Here is a 23092-nt window from a genome sequence, read left to right as displayed (position 1 = left end):
AGAGAACTTTCTACCTAGGGTCATCTAGGGCTTCAACATGATCACGGTTACCAAAACGTAAAAGCTTTTTCATCACCGTGTATGACTGTGTGGTGAGAATTATGTGGAGATGCCATTTGCTCAGGAAGTGGAAAAAATATCTTTAGCTTGGCTATAGGAAAAACAAAATCTTAATTACACAGTTAACAAAGAATCACACAATGACAGTTTAACGGAGGACAGACTATCTAGCCAGTTCTTCAAAACCTGCCGGTTCTTCTGTAGTTTGTAAAGTCACAAAGGAAGGTGCCCAAAGAGACTGGCTGCCTTCCAAAGTCACGAATTTTGTTTTTCTAGAGCTAAAAAAAGGCAATGCCGGACTATGGGATGCCCGTTTGTGTTAGTGAGAATGGCTGCAGTTACCCACGGAGTGGAGGTAGTCGTGGGCTGTCCACTGTTCCCCAATGTTGTAATTATTTTTTTGAAAGAGGTAGAGAAGGTAAATTTAACAGAGCAGGGAGAAGGAGATGACTCTTGCCTGAGTACCTCGAATGGTGCTGAGGCACAATGAGAGATGGAGTTGTTCGGGGTTGGTTCAGCCCAGCCAGGGAAAAGAATCAAGAGTGCTCACGGTTGAGAATGTCTCATCAGCCGTCCAGGGTGAACTCAGGTCATCTTTCCAGGAGTGGCAACAGGGAGATTGAGGTATATTTCTGAAAGCAACTGATGGTTCTGTTTAGGAATGTCACTTGATATCTGGGCCTCGCCAGGTCCCCGATAATCGAAAGAGCTGATGGGTGCTGTGTGCGCAGACCGATGACCTCCATGCCTGTCGAGCCTTCTTGAGCTCCCCTCCCCCACCTTCCACTGAGTCCGAGCCAAGGTTGGTAGAAACCACTGCGTTACGTAACAAGGAAAAAGGTGCAAGTACAGAGAAAATACACTCATACCAGAACTCCAGGATTGGTCTTGTTTGGATGGAAACAAGAGGACAAGCTGACCATCTCCACTATTACGTAAGCTAGGAGAATGATGGTCCCTAAGTCTTCCTTCTTTGGAGTCGTGGAGACCGGGGTAGAGATGGGAGTAAGTTAGGAAATAACTTCTATCTCCACATCACAATTAACCCCGAATATCCAGGGCAGCACATCATTGTGGTGGGCGGTAGGTGGTGGGGAGGGCAGTGTCCCTTCAGAAAAGAGGCCATGTGAACTGGGACCTGGTAGGGACCAGGTCAAAGAAACAGTCTTCCAGTTGGAGGGCACTGAGGAGCAAAGCAGCAGTTAGGCCAGAAGAGGACCCTCCCAGAGAAAGACGGTTGAAGTCAATGGAGACAGAGGTCATGGCGTGAGGCTGGTGTCATAAATAGAGTCAGAATGGCCGAGTTCAGAAATCTCCAGGGATCAAGAGAATTTAGATGGAGAGAATCTAAAACCATTTATACCTACCATTAAATGGCGCACCGCCAGTTAAGCCGGGCAGCACTGCGTTATGCAGAGCTACACAGATTTTTGTTATTGCAGGACTTCTTCAGAGCCTTTACGATTCTGCCATACACTGTGAATCTTCAAAAAGGGAGCTGAAGCACTTCCCGCACTTACTTGTCCTTGGGACCTTGGATTTTGCAAGGACAGCCTTCTAAAACTTAGGGGAATGCCAGCAGCTTCTCTCCAGGTTAGAGCCATTATGCACCCACAAAATAGGTCAGTGGGTCAATTCTATTTCAGGAAATGTTATGTGCTCTAAAATTTCAGTGGGTTAATACATTGCATAATGATTACTGTTACTCAAATTCCAGTGGTTTGAAGGGCTCCCAACAGTAATAACCTGTAAATGTCTTTTCAAAGTCAGTGCTGTGAGACCACACGGCAAAGGCAGTAGTCTCCCGAGATGACAGTGAGGTCACACATCAGATTTGCTTCCATTTAGGAAATGAACTGGTTGTACCGGGGGGGGGGGGGGGGGGGGGGGGGGGGGGGGGACCAGTTGCAAAGCAGCTTATTCACAGATGTGCCCTGGCCCTTGTGCAGGACTAGAGCTTGTCTCCCCATCCCAGCAACCCAATCTGTAGGTGCCTGTGAAGCGAGAGGCCTGGGAGGAGCAGGGTTCTCTGTCTGGTGTATCTCCTTTACATTTCCTCTAGCTCTTCCCAAGCTGTCCTTCGTACTTCAAAGAGAATTAATTCAGCCATCTTGGGGGGAGAGGGCAGGAGATAGAATGGGCTTCGCTACCATAACATTAGCGTTTGGAAATTGTCTGTATTATTTATTTATTTATTTTAAAGATTTTATTTATTTGACAGAGAGAGACAACAAGAGAGGGAACACAAGCAGGGGGAGTGGGAGAGGGAGAAGCAGGCTTCCCGCGGAGCAGGGAGCCCGATGCGGGGCTCGACCCCAGGACCCTGGGATCGTGACCTGAGCCGAAGGCAGACGCTTAACGACTGAGCCACCCACGCACCCCTTAAAATATATTTTTAGGTAAGGAATTTGCCCAGTTCGGTTCAGAGGGGTGGTGCTTACAGTTTTTAACTGAGAAGGTTTGTGATCTGAAAGTTTCCTACCTGGCTGTATGCCAACCTATACATTTGGGGAGTCCTTCTGATGTGTTCCCCTCTCTATTATTTACGTGTAATTCTTTTTCATTTGATGCGTTCTGCCTGTCTCTTTAAATCTCTGTCCTGCCTTTATCGTGTGCAGCTCTCCGTTTTCACAGGCCTCCTCTGCTTGTTTCTCCTTGACAGGTCCAGCTTTAGATTGCAGGAGCCCGAATTTAGTTTCCCTGCTCGATGTTCAGAAGGGCGCCGGCAACAAACCTTGCCCCATTGAGAAAACATATTTTCATTCATGTCTTCGCAGCCTCTCCCTCCTGGCCTTGCTTCTTCTGTGAGGTGCTGTTACTCAGCTTGTCAGAGGACGGGAGAGGCTCCAGCAATGAATGAACTAATGAATGAACAGAGCCTCAGTGCAGGGCGCAGGCTGCCGGGGAGCCAGGAGAGGCTGATGTGCATTTCCGTGGTGGGGGCTGGAACGCAAGCAGATGTCTTCCTGCTGTGTCTCCAGGCTCCACCTCCTCACGCTCCCTTCCTCTCCTTCCCCACTCCTCTTTCAGGTCACACTGCTCTTCTTGGCCTCCTTTTTCTTCCTGTGCAGCATATATTAGGGAAGTCACTCCGATTCATCCTCATCTCTATGATTTACATGCAATCCCTTTCTCCTTCTCTTTGTTTTAAAATATTTCTCCTCCTCCTCCTCCTTCTTTAAATCCCCACCTGCGTTCCTCTTCTCACTCTTCTGGAACTATCTTTGCAGTTTTTTCCCAATTACCCTATTGCCGTTGCCACCCACTCTATGTATAAAGTCATACACAGCCCTTGGAACCCAAGAACCCAATGGAACCCAAATAGCTCCCCTCAGTTCCTGTGCATCTTTCCCTGCATCATGACTAAGATTCTGAGTAGATGGGAGGGACAGCTGGACATACACCTTCTTGAAATTGGTGTGTGTGGGGGGTGCCTGGGTTGGGGGTGCCTCAGTTGGTTAAGTGTCTCCCTTTGGTTCAGGTCATGATCCCTGGGCCCCCCGGATCGAGCCACTGTTGGGCTCTGTGCTCAGTGGGGAGTCTGCTTCTCCCTCTGCCCTCCCCCCTCCTGCTCTCTCTCTCTCTCTCTCTCTCTCTCTCTCTCCCCCCCCCCCAATAAATTTCTTTCAGATTGGAAGGATAAAATGTCCTGATGAAGAATAAAAGAAGTTGGAAGGTACTTTAAGATCTAGGTGTCTCCCAACTGCCTCTACATGCAGATTGACAACCACCCCCCACCATAGTCTACTATTTTATAAATAGCACAGGCTGTAAGCCCCAGAGTCCGAAAAGATAGTAAATCCTAAATCCTAGACTTAACCGCGCTAGCCCTGTGGAATATTCTGGATGTAAGTTTCCTGCTGGTGAACGGTGGAAACATTTGCAAGTTCATTTTTTTTTTCAAGATTTTATTTATTGAATTGACACAGAGAGAGAGAGACAGCAAGAGAGGGAACACAAGCAGGGTGGGTAGGAGAGGGAGAAGCAGAATCCCCGCTGAGCAGGGAGCCCGACGTGGGGCTTGATCCCAGAACCCTGGGATCATGACCTGAGCTGAAGGCAGACACTTAACCGACTGAGCCACCCAGGTGCCCCTGCAAGTTCATTTTTATTAATGATCCCAGCTCAAGCTGAAATACCCTGTATGGCCTTGGAATACATTTAATATGATGATATAGAATTTAGTACCAGAGAATCAATGTCTTCAGGGGAATTCCATTAGAGAGAAGGTCAAGTCTGTATCGAGTTTAGTGTTCATTGATAGCGGAGGACACGTGTACATGCAGACAGAACAAGATGGCCAGAGAGGAATGCATTGAGTTCCAGATAAAAGCTAAAAGGAAATGATCTTTTGAAAGCCTATAAACACTTCATGTACCCCAAGCCAGCTTCTCAACTCTTCCATTTAACATTTTTGTTTCCAAGTCTCCTTGGAACGTTTTGTCCTCAGACATGGAAGGATTCTGGCTGCTAACCAAGAATAAAACGTTAAGTTATTGAGGTCAGTCATTGATTTTTCAAACTTTGCTCGTCTCAATCCAGGAGGTTCCATGGATATGCCTCACCAGCCATCATGCCCCTATATAACGCACTATTTGTAGAAAGAACTCTGGTGCCATTTAAAAAGCAGTTTGAACTACAGAAACATATCACCTCTCCGATCCTTCCTCATCCTGGAACTCTGTGAAGAAGTGTAATCGATGAGACAGGAACCGCTTGAAAAAGCGATTTCCCAAACTTCCCACACTTGCACCTCCTCCATCTCCTCAACCATTCTCCTTATAATATGCTCCCCTTTAAGTTAAAGTGGACTCAAATTAAGAGAATTTTTAGAATACCCTGTGACTTCCATTACATCCCCTACAGTTCCTTGGGGGCCTCATTGATGTGTTTATTTACTTTTTTATTGGATTTGAATTTTTTTTCTACTTACTGAAAAAGTAGATGTTTATTATAAAATACAGGCATTATAAAAATGTGTATCATGGAAAACGAAAAGACCTCATGATTTCTACTGCTCTCCTCCATGAGAATATTTTGGTGTCTCTCTGTCCATATTTTCTGTGCATATACTAATGTGCTTTTTTTAACATGCTTTTCTTTCCTTTTTATAAAACTGGATCATCCTGTTTTACACTTTACTTTTTTTTAAGATTTTATTATTTTTTAAGATGTAATTTATTTATTTGGAGAGAGAGACCACAAGCTGGGGGAGGGCGAGGGAGACTGAGAGGGAGGGAGAATCTTTAGCAGATTCCCCTTAGAGCTAGGAGGCTGATGTGGGACTCGATCTAATGACCTTGAGATCATGACCTGAGCCAAAACCGAGAGTCCCGACGCTCAACCGACTGAGCCACCCAGGCGCCCCTTTAAGATTTTATTTTTAAGTAATCTCTACACCCAGTGTGGGCCTCAAACTCACAATCCAGAGATCAAGAGTCAGATGCTCCACCGACTGAGCCAGCCACGCGCCCCATACTTTGCTTTTTAATGGCTTTAGAGTTCTCCACAATGTACTTAACCAACCCTCTACTGGTGGACTTTGGGTTGCTTCTGTGTCTTTTATAAGACCAGTGATGCAGTAATGAACAGTTTTTCATTCCTAATATTTTTTACACCTGAGAGTTTATGCCCTTCCTTGCGTCCTGAGCAGGGTTTTGAATGTACTTCACAGCAGGAATTAACTTAAGCCATCATATTTAAAATCAGTTTTTGAAAATGATTGTTATTTGAAGGGTACTAGGATATTTTGGCATTTAAAGGAATACCACTGTGAATTTCTTAAATGAATAATTATTTCCCCAGTGTGTCTTTCGAGTAAACTTTTTTTCTTCTTCTTCGGGCTCGTTTGAGGTAGGGCACATCTGTCATTTGGCAGATGCACACAGCCATATTTGCCCTGCTCTCAGTGGCCACAGGACACACTGAGAAGCAAAACCTGCGCCTTTGTCACCACCACCCCTGACTGAGCCCTCAACTCCACTAAAAACAGTCATGTGATTTCCTAATGCTCAAGAGGTGGCAGGATGTAGGGTCAAGGGCATGAACTTCCAAACCAGACAGCTTGAGCCGAATCTCAGCTCCATCATGTACATGTGATGTGATTTGGGCCGATGACTTAAGCTTCTCATGCCTTTGTTTCTTATCTGTAAAGCGAGGGTAATAATAGTACATCCCTCCTGGAGTTGTGTGAGGGTTAAGAGTTAAGAAAGAATTATTATATATCAAATACTTGGAATGGTACCATACTGTTATCATCATTACCTCAGTGTTGTGTCATGTCTGTCTCAGACGGGACATGAGAAATATTGACTGTGGTTACCTTACATCATCATTTTGACCCAAAGATAATACCAAAACTTCTCTGGGTTAAGAAACATCATCATTTTGACCCAAAGATATGCCCAAACTTCCCTGTGGTTACCTTGCATCATCATTTTGACCCAAAGATATACCAAAACTTCCCTAGGTTAAGAAACACCTTGGTGGCTCTGTCAATAAAGCCTCCGGCTCTTGAACTTAGCCCAGGTCTTGACTTGGGGTCGTGAGTTCAAGCCCCACATTGGGCTCCATGCTGTGTGTGGAGCCTACTTTAAAAAAAAAAAAAAAAGATAAAGGAAAAAAGGAACACCTGGGCAATAATAAATGTTGGCAAGCGTGTGGAAAACCTAGAACCCTCATACCCTGTAAAATGGTGTCGTCAGTTTGGAAAGCCAGGTGGTTTTCCAAAGCCACCAAAGCCATATGGTTTACCATATGACTCAGCCGTCTTACTCCAGGGGTATACCCAAGAGAAATGAAAATGTATGTCTACACAAAAACTTGGCAGGAATGTCCACAGCACCATTATTAATAATAGCCCAACAGTAGAAACAAATGTCCATCAGCTGATGAATGGATAAAGTAAATATGGTATATCCGTAGAATGGAGTACTTCTCTGCCGTAAAAAGGATGCTAATTCAGAGAATCCAGACACAAAATACTACATATGATATGATTTCGTTTATATGAAATGTCCAGAAGAGACAAATGAGAGAGTTAGAAAGGTAGATTAGTGATTGCTTAGGATGTGCAGTAATGGGGAGGTAGGAGTGGAGAGTGACTGCTCATGGGTATGGGGCATTTTCTTAGGGTAAAGAAAATATTCTAAAATTAGATTCTGTTAATGGTTACACAGCTCTGAATATACTAAGAACCACTGACCTGTAGACTTGAAATGGTAAATAATATGGGATATGAAAAAGCTTTTTAAAAAAGAAAAGAACAGGGGCTCTCGTGCTCTCTCTCAAATAAATAAGTAAAATCTTTTTTTTTTTTTTTAAGATTTTATTTGAGAGAGAGAAAGACAGCCCAAGTGGTGGGGAGGGGCAGAAGGAGAGGGAGAAGCAGGCTCCCCACTGAGCAGGGGGCCTGATGCAGGGCTCGATCCCAGGACCCTGAGATCATGACCTGAGCCGAAGGTAGACGCCCAACCTGAGCCACCCAGGCACCCCTAAATAAGTAAAATCTTAAAAAAAAGAAAAGAAAAGAAAAGAAAAAAGAACAGAACAATCAAGTCCTGGCTTCAGGCATGGGCCCTGGGGGCTCCACCGACTTTCTGAGAGCAAGTCACCAGTCCAGGGGCCTGGAGTCCATTTTTAACAAGCCCACCAGATGAGGCATCATTAAGAAAGTTTAAAAAATCTACCGTGAGAGAGAATGTGATTTTTTTACTTTACTTGGTAAACTGATGGAGGGCAGGATCCATACGCTTTTAGCTTATGGTTTTCATCATGCTCTGGGAGCTGAGAGAGGATGGCATGACCATAATGGTGATCCTCATCATGAATGGTGCTCATTCTTCCAGAAGTCTTGCCGCTGCACGTCTCTGAGGTGCAGCCCCCGAGAGAGCCTCCGACTCCACTCCCCAGACCTGGTCTCTACAGCCACCATCCACTCTCCCTGTGCACCTGCAGGGCCTGCAGAAAGGGCTTCCAGCACCACCCAGAAACTATGAAATTCCCATGGGCTTGTCCTTTTCTCTTTAAGAGTTGCTTACATTTTAGTTTTCTTCTCGTAAGTGTTTCTTATTGCCATAGCAACCCTAATCAATCACTAGACTAAAAATAGCTCTTTCATTTTTCCAAAGCATGTCTGTAGTGAATTGAAAATCCAGCCCTGCCGGTGCATTTTGCATAGGCTGCTCTCCTTTCCCGACAATGAACCCAGGAGTGCTTGGTCTGGAAATTATTCTCGCAGAAGCCCAGGTACTTCACTTGTTTTTCCTGGCATTCTTCTTCCCGACTGCAGATTCTCTCATCACTTCCCAGAGATACAAGTACACACGTTTCAGTGTTCTGCAAAGAACCCTCGCTTTCCTGCACATTTGGCTTTGGGTGCTAGAGATTTCACAGGTACCTGATGAGCGCTGTGTCTGCCATTGCGGATGGAAGGCAGATTAAAGGTACTGGGTACAGAAGAAGCTGGTTGTAGCAGGGACACATGATAGCAGCCCTAGTGAGACTCTTTTGGCCCTGGAGGATCTAAGCTAGAAAATCAAAGAGGAGATGACAGGAGAGCTTTGCCTCATTTCTCTGATTTCCCCATGACACTGCTACTATTTTTAGGGGGTTAGGGGCAAAACAAACTCTGCATGTAATAATGTGAATATCTGTTAGATTCTCCTGGCCGAGCTGCTTTTCTAGGCAAGAAGAGAGGTGGGGGGGGGGAGATTTTTCATGAGAAAGAAGATTCCAGATCTTGAATGGGCCCAGGGGAGGAAGGAGAGCAGGGAGGGGCTGAAGTGACTCATGAGGTCCCCCAGGCTCCAGGGGATTAGGGCACTTTATTACCTCTCTCCCTGCCTCATCTTGCTGCTCAGAGTCACTGCCCCAATCTTCCGCCTGTAAGCAGGGTCATCTCGGGGGACCCCTGGGGCTCCCAGATGCTGTTTTTTTTGATGCTATTTCTCAACCTGTCTGAGCCTCGGTTTTTGTGATAAGGCTGAGTGAACGAGCAGGCATAAAGCCTTTTACATCTAGGAAAGCAGAGAGTCCACAGGGATCCTGGTTGTGTTCTTGTTTCCCTGCCTGAAGTTGGCAGGTGGTTGAAGAAAGCGGGGCAGAGGTCAGGGTGCCAGGCCTTTAGGATAGAGGAAGACAGGGAGGATGTCGCTGGACAGTTGCACGTGTCCTCAACCACACAGCTGGGAAGGCGGCAGAGTGAGGTTGGGAGAGCGCACACCTGCTCTGTGGCGTGGCCACCATCCACGTTTTGGGAAGGCCCCATCAGGTGTCCCTGCAAGTCCACAGCCTCCCCGTGTGTCCGTGCATGTATGCAAGTGGGGATCTCCCCACCCCAGCCTTTTCCTTCCCACAGAGCCTGTGGGGTTCCGTGGGGAGGGGTGCAGTGGGCTGGGCACCTGTCTCGCCAGACACTGCCTGGCCCTTCGCTAGGGCATTTTGTCTTCACCCCACAGTGATGAGGTTGGTATCGTGCCCGTTTTATGGATGAGAAGACTAAGGCTCAGAGGGATCGAGGAATTTCCTTGGAGTCACACAGTTTGTGAGAAAAGCAGCTGGGGTTTGAGCTAATGTCTGTTTCACCCCAAAGCCTATATTCTTTCTACTGTATTCTTGCTTCCAATGGGTCTAGGCGGGTCCTGCTCCGTCTGGATGCCCGCTCCTGGCAAAGCTTAGTGCCATCAGTTACTGGCAAACATCACCCTGGGCCGTAAGTAGTGGTCATGGACAAAGCCGTTGACATCACAGCTGGAGCTACTAAGTTAGGAGAGCACAGATTCCCTGTTTTTCTGAGACCTATTCAGACTTCTACGGGAGTGATTTTTCTATGCGGATGAAAGCCAAACGGGTGATTCTCGAGGTTAGGTGGTATTATTGGTTTTTCTATCACTGCATTAACAAATTTCCCACAAACTTAGCAACTTCAAACACAAATGTATTATCTCAGAGTGTGCTGGGCCCAGGTTAGCTAGGCCTTGGCTCAGAGTTTCATTAGGCTGGGCTCCAATCTCATCTGAGGCTCAGTGTCCTCTTCCAGGCCCCTCGGTTGGCGGGTGTCGGTTCATTGCTGTCATAGGACAGAAGCCTGGTTTTCTAGTTGGCTGGTCTCCAGGGGTCTTTCTCAGCTTCTCGAAGCTTCCCTGGCTCTAGCTACATGGCCATCTCACCACGTGGCCGCTCACTTCTTCCAAAGCGGCCGGAATCTCTGCTTCTTCAAAAAAGAAGTCTTACATAAAATGTAACATCATCTGATCACCTTGGTAATCTAATCAGGGGGGCTCCTATCCCGTTATTCTCACAGGTCTTGCCCACGCTTTAGGGGAGGGATCCAGCAAGGTGTGTATCCCAAGGGCTGGGAGTCTTGGGGGGGCCACCTGAGAATTCTGTCTGCCACGAGTGTTTTAGTCTTTCCTTCATGGGCCACATGGGACTTCAAGCGTTCAGTGCTCCCAAGTGACTGTGCCCTAGGGAGCATAGGAGTCTTCTGAATCCCTTGACGCCTCCGAGTTTTAGCCAATGCGTGGCACTCCTGATGTCTCCCTTCAGGAGAGACACATTCCAGTTGGTGGTATCAAGCTTCCCAATTCTTTTTTCTGCTCCCACACTCCTGACACTTCCTTCAGTGATATGGAATCTCCCTCATTGATAGAAATGTGTCAGCATCTTTAGGGGATACCACGTGTTTTGAGAAAGTCCAGGGTTGGAAGGTGAGGTGCTCCCTTTGAGACAGTTGAGGGTAACCAGGTGAGATGGTATGTTCCTAGCTGGATCAAAGCCCTTAGGCACAGAAAGGGGACCTGCAACAGAAGCTTTAAGGCCCGAATGTCTGGGGAACTGTGGCAGTGACAGCAGGGAGTGGGGAGGAATCCCCCTGAAGGAAATGTTGTAGCTTTTACCTTCTGGCTGCTGAGCCAGCCACACAGTCAGCTAGTTGTGGAGATAGAAAAGGAGGTAAGTGTGTGACAATGGTACGAACAGAATGCTTCCTATACACATGGGATCGTCATTCTGACATGGGATGTGAGATGGTCTGTGGGTAAGATTTAGGAAGGAGACTTCAGGTTGAGAGAACTGTGGGCAGAAAAAAAAAAACCCAAAAAACAAAACATGGCAGCCAGATGTGTTCCAGGGAATGACGAGTGGTCTTCTGGGACTGACTGTGGGAGGACTATAGGGCAGAGCCATAAAGAAAGTTAGGGTCAGATATGGAAGACTCTAGGTCTTACCTTTAAGGAGGGAAGCTGAGCCAGCAGGATGTGGGCATTCATTGGATGTGGTAGGTGAGTGTAGTGGGTTGAATAGTGTCCCCTCAAAACTCATGTCCCCTGGAACTTCAGATGTGACCGTTTTGGAAATAGGGTCTTTGCAGCTGTAAGTAATCACGGACCTTGAGATGCGAGATGAAATCACACTAGGTATAGGGTAGGCCTAAATCCAGTAACTGGTGCCTTATAAAAAGAGGACACCCAGGGAAAAGAAGGTGATATGAAGACACAGGAAAAGCTTAGAGGGATGCACCCACAAACCAAAGAACACCTGGGGCCACCAGAAGCTGGAAGAGGCAGGGAAAGGTTCTCCCTGGAGCCTTCAGAGGGAGCACAACATTGTCAACACCTTGATTTTAGACTCCTGGCCTCCAGAACTGAGGGTGTTAACCCGCACGGCTCATAGCAGTTTGTTATGGCAGCCCTTGGACACTCGTACGGGGCAGGAGAACACTTGAAGTCAGTATGGACCTTTCAGTTTGGATGCCTGTAGGACTCTTGTTGGGGATGACCGGTGGGCAGCTGGACACGTGAGAAGAGCAGACGGGGTTAGAGATGTCAGTTTGAACATGGTCACAGAAAAGTGAGGGGCAGCTCAGATCACCAAGGGAGAGGGTTCAGAGCAAAAAAATAGGGCAGAAGGCAGAACCCAGGGGACTCGTCCACTGAAGGGGCGGAGGAAGGAAGGGAAGACGGAGAAGGAGCTGCTTTTCAGGAAGGCGGAATTCTTGGCTCGCATGAACAGTGTAGAGAGTTCGTCAGGGTGTGCACAGGGAAAGCGATGCTGATTTGAAAATTCCCTAACACTTGGCCATTTCCATACTCTACTGCCCTGGTTGAGAAGAGTAAGAGGTGGAAAAATGCAGACAGCAAGCATGGGCTACTCTTTTTTTTTTTTAAGATTTTATTTATTTATTTGACAGAGATAGCGAGAGAGAGAACACAGGCGGGGGAGCAAGCGGGAGAGGGAGAAGCAGGCTCCCTGCTGAGCAAGGAGCCCAATGTGGGGCTCGATCCCAGGACTCTGGGATCATGACCTGAGCCCAAGGCAGATGCTTAACCCGCTGAGCCACCCGGGTTAGACTGTGGACGCAAGGAGAAATGGGATTGATTGTAGATGAAGGAAAGAACATGACTGAGGGAACTTGATACTTGTTTTTTAGGAATATGACACTTGTCATGATATTTTTTTTTAGGCTGCAGGAAGGAAGCCAGGAGAAAATGCAAATAATCAATGAAACAAGTTTCCAGAGAAGAGACTTACAAATATTTTTTGTTGTGCATCTGCTCTGTGCCAGGCACTGTGCTAGGGTTTACCCGAATGATCTAATTGATCTTCTCAACACTCCTATAGAGTAGAGAAGGGTGGTCCCCATTCTGTTGTGGGGAAACAGAGGCTGGGAAAGCCAAAATAATTTGCTCAAGTCCATACCTCTCAGATCTGAGCCCTGGTCTGCTGCCCCCTGTGTCTCAGTTCTTGTTACATTATTTTCCACGGGAGTGCGGAAAGCAGCGTCTTTCTCTGATTCACAAAGAATAAGAAGCAGTGTAAAGAAATGAGCAGATCTGCAGTGGAGGAGAGGGACGTTCACGGTGTTTATATCACATGGTCTTATTAAAACTATGAGTCAAAATTATCCACTGCAGGGGAGGAAGAGGGAAGCCCAGGGGGTCTAGAGAAGGGAAGGGATTTAGGATAACCTCAGAAGCCGGCCAGGAAGAAGGAAAAACCTCGCTTAACTGCTAAGGCTCTACTAGGCTTAGTGGGTTGGGTTTTTAGGGCAGCTAACCTGTGTAGGGTGAGCAGAACCTGATCTCAAGATGGACTTCGAGCCAGAAAGATTTTAGTGAAAGCTCTGAAAGTGCTCCAGGCCAGAGGTACTCCTGATTTTAACTTGAGACACCACACCTCCAGAGCTCCGAAAACCAGCCATCGGATATCCCAAGGCGATGATCAGTCCCAACCCCTGCTACAGGAGAAGACCCTGACCAGCCTAGAGTTGACCTGTCCCATAGGGGTTCCCCCCTCCCCCACTGCCTGGCCAAACCAGGTGCACTCCCAGCCTCTGGCAGGGTTACCATTCTGATATGAAAATAACCTAAGTCCTTGACTCAGAAAATAACAGCATCTGCTAATTTGCATAAGAGTTTTGCATTTCATATTTGGGCTTAATACCCAAATGCTAAAACTCATTTATTTGACCTTAGTTAAGTGGTTTAGGGGTTCAACCGATAAAAACTCCTCTGGAACGTTCCACTCTGACGCACCCAGACCCAGCTCCCCGCCCAGGACGACTCTGTTCTCCTGCCATCTGGCACTCTGCACGCACTGCATTGATTCTCCTATGAATTATGGGTTAAAAAGGACCCATCAGTTTGCTGGAAGGCTTGATATTTTTAAAAGGGTCTCGGCAGGTGCATCTCCCCAAGTTCCCGTATCAAGAGCTCTGCCGTGGGGCTCAGAGCTGCTCCGATTCCTCCAGGGTCTCGATTCGTGATGAGCAAGCAGCCCCTCCTTGGAACTCCCCGGGGCAGCGTGCTTGAGGGCAGCAGCTATGGAGTGAGAGTTTTGAGAGGAGACAGCAAAGAAGGTGTTAATAAATAATCACAGAGCTGCATTCTCCATAAAGACAATTACTGGGATTGATTGTTTCTGTGTTTCCTTAGTCACGGTTCAGCTTGCTTGTTTCACCTGGATTAAGACAGATGAATGCCGAATGCACATAGCCATGTGATGTCGGAATTATCAATGGCACATCCAAGGCCCCTGCCTTCTTGTACACATGCTGCTAGCGTTCTCAGCTGTGCTGAAAGGGGATCCTGGACTGGGAGGGATGAAGCACATGGGGTGAGGTGTTGTGGACTCCTGAATTTTAGATAATGCACCCTGTTTTCTTCCCATGTGTGGGGTATAGTGAGGTGGTGTTCCGATGAAAGCCTGCATCTACATCCCCTGGAAGGCTTGTTAAACACAGATGCCTGGGAGGGTGCTTGGGTGGCTCAGTCAGTTAAACATCAACTCTTGATTTCGGCTCAGGTCATGATCTCAGGGTCCTGGAATGGAGCCCCACGTTGGGTTCCGTGCTCAGCAGAGAGTCTGCTAGAGGATTCTCTCTCTCTGCCTCTCCTCTCTCGTTCTCTCTCTCTCTCTCTAATAAATAAATAAATCTTTAAAATACATACACACACAGATGCCTGAGCCCCTTCCCTAGAGCTTCTGATTCAGTGCGTACAGGGTTGGGCCCAAGAATTTGCATTTCTTACCTGTTCTAGGATGCTACTGCTGCTGCAGGTTTGGAGACCCCACTTTGAGAACCAGTGATTAAGAACCAGTGATTAAGAATCACTTTGAGATAGTGATTAAGAGTGTGGACACTGGGACCAGGCCACCGGCCTTGTAATCCAGACACGTACTCTTTACGAGCTGTGTGGTCATGGGCCATTTACTCAACCTCTCTGTGTCTCCATTTCCTCATCTTTATTTATTTATTTTTTTTCTTTGTGGAATATCTGTAAAACTTTATTGAGAGAATTTCAACAGTGAAGTGCCCCACATAAGAGTAGTTTGCATGTTTCAGCTTGTCCTTGTTTAAATCTGGAGCAGTCCTTCACCTGCTTCTGGCATTTTAATGGGCTCTAAAAAGGGTAGACTTGGCCCCTTGACATCAGGGTCATCTTCAGTTACACGTCCAGCCTTTGCCTGAGGCGCCTCCTGGAGATCAGCTTCCAGGTCCCGTCCTTGAGCCACAGGTCCTCCTTCAACTTCCTTCCCTTGATCAGGTAGAATATCTTGACTCTCAGGTGGTGCCTCCTTTTGTTTTGGTTGCTCATCACTGGATTGCTGCTCACCCACGTGCTGGTTAGACCCGGGATCATCTTTTCTTTGTTTGGATGTGGATGTGGATCTGACTCGGCCACTCATAGTTCACCCAGTTGAATTCAGCTAGCGAGAAAGCTCACGGCAGAGAGAACACGCCGCCTCGATGGATCGCCCGTTTCCTCATCTTTAAAGCAGGGATGATAATGATAGTACCTACTTCGTGGCATGTTTATGAGGAATAAATGAATGAGAACTTCAACGCGCTTAGGCCAGTGCCTGGTATATAGAGTACGTGCTCCATGTGCATTGGATAAATAAGTAAAGGAGCCAGACTCAGGACTGTGAGTGTATCAGCTAGTTTCTCTGACACCTGCAGCTCCCAGTGGAGTTGCTGGGTCATTTTACCCGTTAGTCTTCAATCCCATCTCTTGAGGCCGGGAAAGGTAATGCCCAGCTCAGTGCCAGCAGGAGGGAGGTGACATCAACATCCATCAAAATCCTCTTCTCAAGTTACCTTCACCCTTGAAATCTACTTAATACACAGAGTGTGACCCACTGAGACTGGAACAGTAGGGCAGTGTGCTTTTGGGGTTTCTCTCCCCCATGCTGCCAAAAAGAGGGGCTGCCCTTTATATTGAGCTTGGCCGCAACCTCATGCTGATTGCTCTCATTTGTTCAATGCTTCCCCTGTGCCCAGCACTTACGTGTTTTACACATGATTTCATTTAACCCTCAAAACGTCACCCTGTCATGCTGCCGGGGTTCAGCAAAGTTAAATGACTTGACCCAAGTCACACTGTCAAGTGATAAACTCAAAACCAAAAGCCAGGTGTGTCTGACGTCAATAATTTGTTATCTTAAAGTTCTCCTACTGTATACCACCTCCCTTGCTTTCTATGAATATTTATATCAAAGTTAAGGCTGGGTCCCCAGGTATCCAGCAGTGACAGTCTCTCCTGCAAAGGTAAGCACCCCAGAACTGGAACTGCCTGTTTCAGGCTTTGCTTTTCCAAAGCCTGTCGTAGGACTCACAGAACATACTCCTTTTAGAAATGGACAGCATGCCTTCCATTGCTTGGTCATTCACTCTGGCCTGACTTCTGGGTGCAAGTGTGTTCGTGTTTCCCAAGGTGGCTTTCTGTCTGAATTTGGATATTGACCTAGTATCGGGAGGAGTGCTCCCAGCATGATGGTTACATATACCATCCAGAGGCTATACAGCGAATGTGAAGAGAGGAAAAATGGTATGCTAATGAAACTTTACTTTTTTCCCATAGTGTTCCTTTCTGCCGAAATTCTCCATTCATATAGAAACCAAGTATGAGGACAACAAAGGAAGCAACGACCGCGTGAGTAGGGCGCGCACACCCCCCGCCCCCCGTTCCGTACTGTGCCCTCACCCCCTGGGCTCTCAGAGTCATGACTGTGCCTGGGACCTCAGAGAAGCTCTAGCATTTGCTTTCTGGGGCCATTTCCCTGGGATTTCTCCCTGGAATTTCTTTGTTGTCCAGCCTTTCTTCCCATCTTTATGTCCTTTCCACGGGCCTCTGTGCAGAAATCTCGGTGACCTAGAATGATCGTCATTGGCGTTTGAGGGGGATGGTGGGAACCTTGAATTCCAGGATTTGCTTTCGGATCACTGGATTGAGCATACATCTTCTCAGTGACTATTAACATTTACTTAGAAAAATGAGTACAGGGATGCCTGGGTGGCTCAGTTGGTTGAGTGTCTGCCTTTGGCTCAAGTCGTGATCCCATGGTCCTGGGGTTGAGCTCCGTGTTGGGCTCCCTGCTCAGTGAGGAGTCTGCTTCTCCCTCTGTCCCTCCCCCTCCCCGTGCTCACTCTCTTTCTCTCTCAAATAAATAAAATCTTAAAAAAAAAAAAAGAAAAATGAATACTACCAAATATATATGTGTGCATACTGTATAGATTTTCTGGACTATGATAACGTTCACATATATACACTAATACACACATATCCCATGTTAAAATCAGCGTACCCCTCCTGCAAATTACTTACCTTATGGGACAAGCCGAGTCTTTGTAGATCAGCCCCGTACTTTATTAGTATTGCTGAGAATCCATCTTCTGACCTGGCTTTTCCCCCAGCCTCTTTCTGTTGGAGCAGTGTCATTTTGAGTTGCCTTCACTTTGGGAGTGGATGTTTTGTCCTGTCAAGAGCCCCACCCTAAGACTGGGTTCTGGGTTCCATTGGGACCCACTGAGGGAAGAGCCTGGATCTAGAAGCTGCAGAGCTTCACCTATTAATTTCTACTTCATTTACATGCTTTGCTTTTGTGGAGAAAGATGAAGATTAAGACTGTGTCAAAATGGTCAAGAGAGCGTTTCCTGACAAGGTGACCCCTTCGGCTCGGGTCGTGATCCCAGGGTCCTGGAATCCAGTCCCGCATCGGGCTCCTTGCACGGCGGGGAGCCTGCTTCTCCCTCTGCCTGCCACTCCCCCTGCTTGTGCTCTCTCTCTGATAAATAAATAAATAAAATCTTAAAAAAAAGAAAGAAAGAAAGAAAGCTCCTGCCTATGGCAAGAACAGATTCTTCTGGAAGCTACAGGTATATTTGTGGGGGAACACAAGTTGTCCTTTTCAAAGTGGAGTCTGCCTGGACAGAGCTAGAGTGGTTCCCAAGGGGCATCACTCAAGAGCTCTGTTTCACAGCAGCTTGGTGTGGGAGGACACTCATTCCTTCATGCAGAATTCAGCAAGGGCATATCAAGCACCTTCTCTTTGGAGTATGAGTATGTATGGGTTGCATGCAGGTATTAAAAATGCAGACTCATTTCTCAAACTCCAGGTACTCACAGCTTAGCTGGAGGAAGAACCAACATAATAAAAACATAAGCATGATAATGGGCTTCCCTCCCTTCATCGCAGAGTTGACACTGCTAAACCCTCAGAGCTGGAAAGACCTTAAAAAGCAGCATTCAGTCATGACCTCTCCACGGTAGTCCCCCCTTTCGTGTGGGGGACACGTTCCAAGACCCCCACTAGATGCCTGAAACCACAGATAATACCAAACGGCATATACACCTGTTTCTTCTTATATATCCATACCTATTATAAAGTTTAACTTATAAATTAGGCACAAATAAGGGATTAAGAGCAACACCAATCAAATAGAACAATTAGAACAATATTTTGTAGTAAAAGTTATATGAATAGGATCTCTCTCACGCTCTCAAAATATCTTCCTGTACTTTAGTCACCCTTCTTGTGATGATGTAAGATGATAAAATGCCTACGTGATGAGATGAAGTGTGGTGAATGACGTAGGCATAGTGTCCTACCACTAGGCTGCTGTTGACCTTTTGAAGATAGGTCAGAAGGAGGTTCATCTACTTCCAGGCCTCGGTTGACCAAACGTAACTGAATCCATGGAAAGCGAAATGCGGATAAGGGGATATTACTGTATTTGCAGGGACTGACATGGCTTGTACCTGGTCACTTCATCTTCTTGAACTAAGTTAAGAAACCTGGAGTTTATCAGGGGTCGGCGGACTACTTTTTTTGTAAATCAAGTTTAACTGGAACACAGCCACACTCACTTGGGTATTATCAAGGCTGCTTTCCTGCTACAACAGCAGAGTTGTATACTTGCAACAGAGTTCATATGGCCCATAAAGCCTAAACTATTTACTACCTGGAAAAAGTTTGCTAACCCCTGGTTGGAGAGACTCAGGTCAGAATAGCACACACCAGATCTCAGAATTTGACCCAATATTGATTATTAGATGTCACCAGCCGTCCCAGCTGAATGCCTTCTCCAGAATTCCTGAACTTTCCAGGGGAGAGAAGAATGCAACTGGCTGGGGTACTCTCCCCCAATCGGTTCAGGATCCCCAATGGTTAGCATCCCTTAGTGGTTGGTAACCTCAAGGGAAAAGTTTAGGCCCATATCCTTGTCAGCAGCCTGAAATAAGAGGTGCTTTGGTGGCCAACTACATCAAAACCTCAACGTCTAAAATAATGTTACACCATCCTTAAACTTGAACCCTTGTAAAATAATGACTTCTCTGATTGGAAAATTAATACATGGTTATTAAAACTTAGGAAATGCAAAAGAGCACCCCTCCCCCCCCAAAGAAAAGAAAAACCAATAGTTTTTCTATGATTCCGAGATTACTGTGGATAGCACTTCATGTTCATGGTGCAGATCACCATGAATTTATTTTTTAGCCAGTTCCCCCAAAACTGAATCACACAGTATGTTGGTTTTGTTTTTTTTTTTTAAGATTTTATTTGTTTGTTTGAGAGAGAGAATGAGAGAGAGAGAGAGAGCATGAGAGGGGGGCGGGTCAGAGGGAGAAGCCGACTCCCTGCCGAGCAGGGAGCCCGATGCAGGACTCAATGCTGGGATTTCAGGATCATGACCTGAGCCGAAGGCAGTCACTTAACCAACTGAGCCACCCAGGCGCCCCAGTATGCTGTTTTTAACATGTCATGAGGTATCCTTCCCTGTATGATTTTTAAATGGCTGCACTGTATTCCATACTTAAGTGTACTTCTTTAAACAATCGCCGGACCCTTGATATTGAAAGGGGCTTGACTGTTTTGACTTTTTGATGTAGCTGAGGACCATCAGGGAAAGGCTGATACAGAGCAGACGCACCTGAACTGTGTTAGCCAGCCCAATCTGAAAACATGGTATGGGGAATGTTTTCGAATGTCTTTTAGTCTTTATAAACACATTCCCGTGCTTTCTCTTTTTCCCTGTGGTTCTGTCATGAGTAGGTAAAACCTGCCCCATTTGTAGAGGTGTGAAGGGATGTGCAGGGTCACCATGATCACATGGTTGTCATTTTATTATCCCATATCCCTTTGTGGTGGGTGCTAAGTTCTTTTTTACTACTCTGGTAGGACCTTAAAATCCCAGGTTAGCCACCTGAAAGTCAGGATCCATGGTTGGCGTCAGCATCCTCCATCTACACCCTCTGTCCATGCTCCCTGAGATTTAGTCTGGCCCATAAGAGAAGCACTGAGCACTTGGGTGCTTGTAGGTGGTCCTTGTCAACACCATTTGCTTCCTCTGGGAGAAATGTCAGCCTCTGTATTGCCTCCTTCTCCCCAGCTTGCTGACCTTGAGACCACCCCTGGGGCCCGCACCACATCTTTCTGTCATGGCACCCAGTTTGTCCAGGTTCCCATCCCAGCCTCTGCCTGGCTCCACTCCATAGATCCCCAGGTCTTGCTTCGGAGGCCACAGGACCAGACAGACCAGCCCTGGCCTGATCAAACTTCTTGGCCAATTCTCCTTCCTCCGATTTCCATATTCAACAGCAGCTGTTGGGTCACCCGGCTGCTTCGAGGTTGGTCCCAGGGAGGCAGAAAAGGAAGATTTTATTGGTTTTCGTTCACACTTGCTACTGCTTCAAAATCAGAACATGGCAAATACATATTTATGTAATAATACTTTCATTATTAAAAGATAACTTTGTCCAGGGGTTCAAAACTAGAGCCTCAAGCAGATCTCATGTGCTGGCATGCTCTTTTTCTGTCTAGGGAGGAGTACGGAGTTGTTGGTGGGAGGCAGAGTTGCTAGAAAATGTAGTGCAGTAATGGGTATTTCTCCGGTCTCGTTGCTTTGCCAAATTATTTAATAAACTCAGTTTATTTCTTTGCATTTTCTGGGTATATAGTCTTATCATTCAGCAAGCATCCTTCATACCATTATCTGCATCCTGTTTCCTCCTCTACCTGCCAAAAAGGTAATGAAATTGATGTCGGACGATAAGAAGCAATAATTAAATGGAAAGACACTAGTGATAATCATATTGATTAGTGACTGAATAGAGAACATTTTGTTACCCCATTATCAATCACCATACAAGTAATTTTTTTACGTGACCCCATTTTTAGTAAAAAAAAAAAAAAGGCAGTGGGATGACTGGCTATAAATATCTTCTCCTTGTTAAAATAAAACTCATATTTATGATTGTGAAAACCTGTAAGTTGTGATTACATTAACCAGGACACAGTGGGAAAGTTGTCTTAAATTGAAGCCCATTTATTTTATGCGCATAATAATGAGAATTATTTAGGTTTTAATTAGTGCTGGGGAAGACGGCGCCATGCCAAGGTAGGGTTCTGTTGTTTGTCTGAGGCCATAAATCTAGATCTGGGAGAGAAGGTGCTTTGCACACATGTGGCAGCTACTGCCGGGTTAATGGGGAGCAGACTCGCCTTTATTTCGTCTTCCAAACAAAGTCAGCACCATTTAATGCAGTGGCTCTCAACCTTGGCTGCACATTGGACTTACCTGAGAAATTTTAACAACAGCTCCTGGCTGAGTTCCATCCGTCTGGGATTCTGATTTAATTGGTCCTGGGTGCAGACTGGTCTCAACCAGCCAGCCCACAGGAAGGATAGAACACTGTGCCTCTAGGAATGCCGAATTCTCCAACTGGGAGTGTCTGCAGTTTTAGAAAGTCTATCCTCTAGTTAATGGAGGGGAGATGCAACCCCCCCCCCCCCAATTTGGGGATCTAGACCAATGATTCTCAATGGAGGCCACATATTAAAGTCACCTGGGAAGCTTTAGCACTCCCTGATGCCACTGTCCCATCCCCTGGGGTTCTGATTTCATTGGTCGGGGGTGGGGTCCAAGCATTGGGATTTATAAAGCTCTCCCAGGTGAATCTTAGGGGGGGTCAAGGCGGAGAAGTACAGGTTTAAAAGGCAATATTAAGTGCTATTTAAAACCAACTGTGGGGGTGCCTGGGTGGCTCAGTCGGTTAAGCATCTGCCTTCAGCTCAGGTCATGATCCCAGGGTCCTGGGATCAAGTCCCACCTCGGGCTACTTGCTAAGCAGGAAGCCTGCTTCTCCCTCTGCCTGCCACTTTCCCCTGCTTGTGCTCTCTCTTTCTCTCACAAATAAATAAATAAAACCTTTAAAAATAATAATAAAATTTATTTAAAAAATTAAAAAAATAAAATAAAACCAACTGTGGGGGCACCTTGGTGGCTCAGTCGTTAAGCATCTGCCTTCGGCTCAGGTCATGATCCCAGGGCCCTGGGATCGAGCCCCGCATCAGGCTCCCTGCTCCGCGGGAAGCCCGCTTCTCCCTCTCCCATTCCCCCTGCTTGTGTTCCCTCTCTCGCTGTGTCTCTCTCTGTCTCTCTCTGTCAAATAAATAAATAAAATCTTAAAAAAAATAAAAAAAATAAAATCAACTGTGAAGACTTAGGAAATCAGGTACTCCCAATTTCTTCACTTCTTCATATCCCTGGAAACAGAATAGCTTACAAAAAGCATGTTTATATAACCACCAGCACCGCGCGCGCGCGCGCACACACACACACACACACACACACACACACACACACAAGAAAAGGGCCTTAGGGCACCGTATTTATTCTTGTTTGGCCATTATTCCTCAGCAACAAAACTCCTCTGAGTAGATGGAAAGAATGTCCAGCTTAGTTCCTGGAAGCGTGAGTCTGGTCCTTCACAGAACCTTCCTTGGAGGCTCCCTAAAAGTGGTATGTGAATCTATTTAGTTTCTAGTTGTAATCAAAGAACACAAAGTTCTTCTTTGTGAAACAGAAAGATCAGTATTGAGGTCTCAGCTGCGCCGTGACCTTAGGCAATGGTTTCTTTATCAAGAAAATAGAGTAAATAATGCCTCACAGCGTGGAGGATTCAGACAGGTTCATTTACCTGGAAACACTTCATAAACTGTAAAGTGCCATGAGAATACTAGGTGCTCCTTCTGTTACGGTCATACCCGGGAATTAACTGTATTGATGATCTCCTAACGAGGCTCTGCTTTTGTCCGAATTGCCAATAAGCCATTTCTTGTTCAACAAATGTTGAGTGCTAATGGGCCAGGCATTTACAAGAAGCAGTGAGGATACAGCAATAAGGCAGACAAAGCCTCTACTACTCCTGGAGTGGGGAAAAGCGGATAATAAGCAAGTAAACAATTC

At 46.3% G+C, this 23092-nt stretch overlaps 1 protein-coding gene across 4 annotated transcripts in view; it reads left to right on the top strand.

The window, feature by feature from the left end:
- Positions 1-23092, top strand: part of PITPNC1 (phosphatidylinositol transfer protein cytoplasmic 1) — a 243799-nt gene that overhangs the window by 139730 nt on the left and 80977 nt on the right. For all 4 annotated transcript variants that reach the window (XM_027625150.2, XM_027625152.2, XM_035724538.1 and 1 more), the window contains exon 5: positions 16425-16496. In XM_027625150.2, the coding sequence (XP_027480951.1) occupies positions 16425-16496 (72 nt within the window). The remainder of the gene's footprint in view (positions 1-16424; positions 16497-23092) is intronic.

This window comes from Zalophus californianus, chromosome 16 (genome assembly GCF_009762305.2).
Source record: "Zalophus californianus isolate mZalCal1 chromosome 16, mZalCal1.pri.v2, whole genome shotgun sequence".
Taxonomy (NCBI): Eukaryota; Metazoa; Chordata; class Mammalia; order Carnivora; family Otariidae; genus Zalophus; species Zalophus californianus.
The sequence above is the reverse complement of the archived record's forward strand: the minus strand, read 5'-3'. Positions and strand labels throughout refer to the sequence as shown.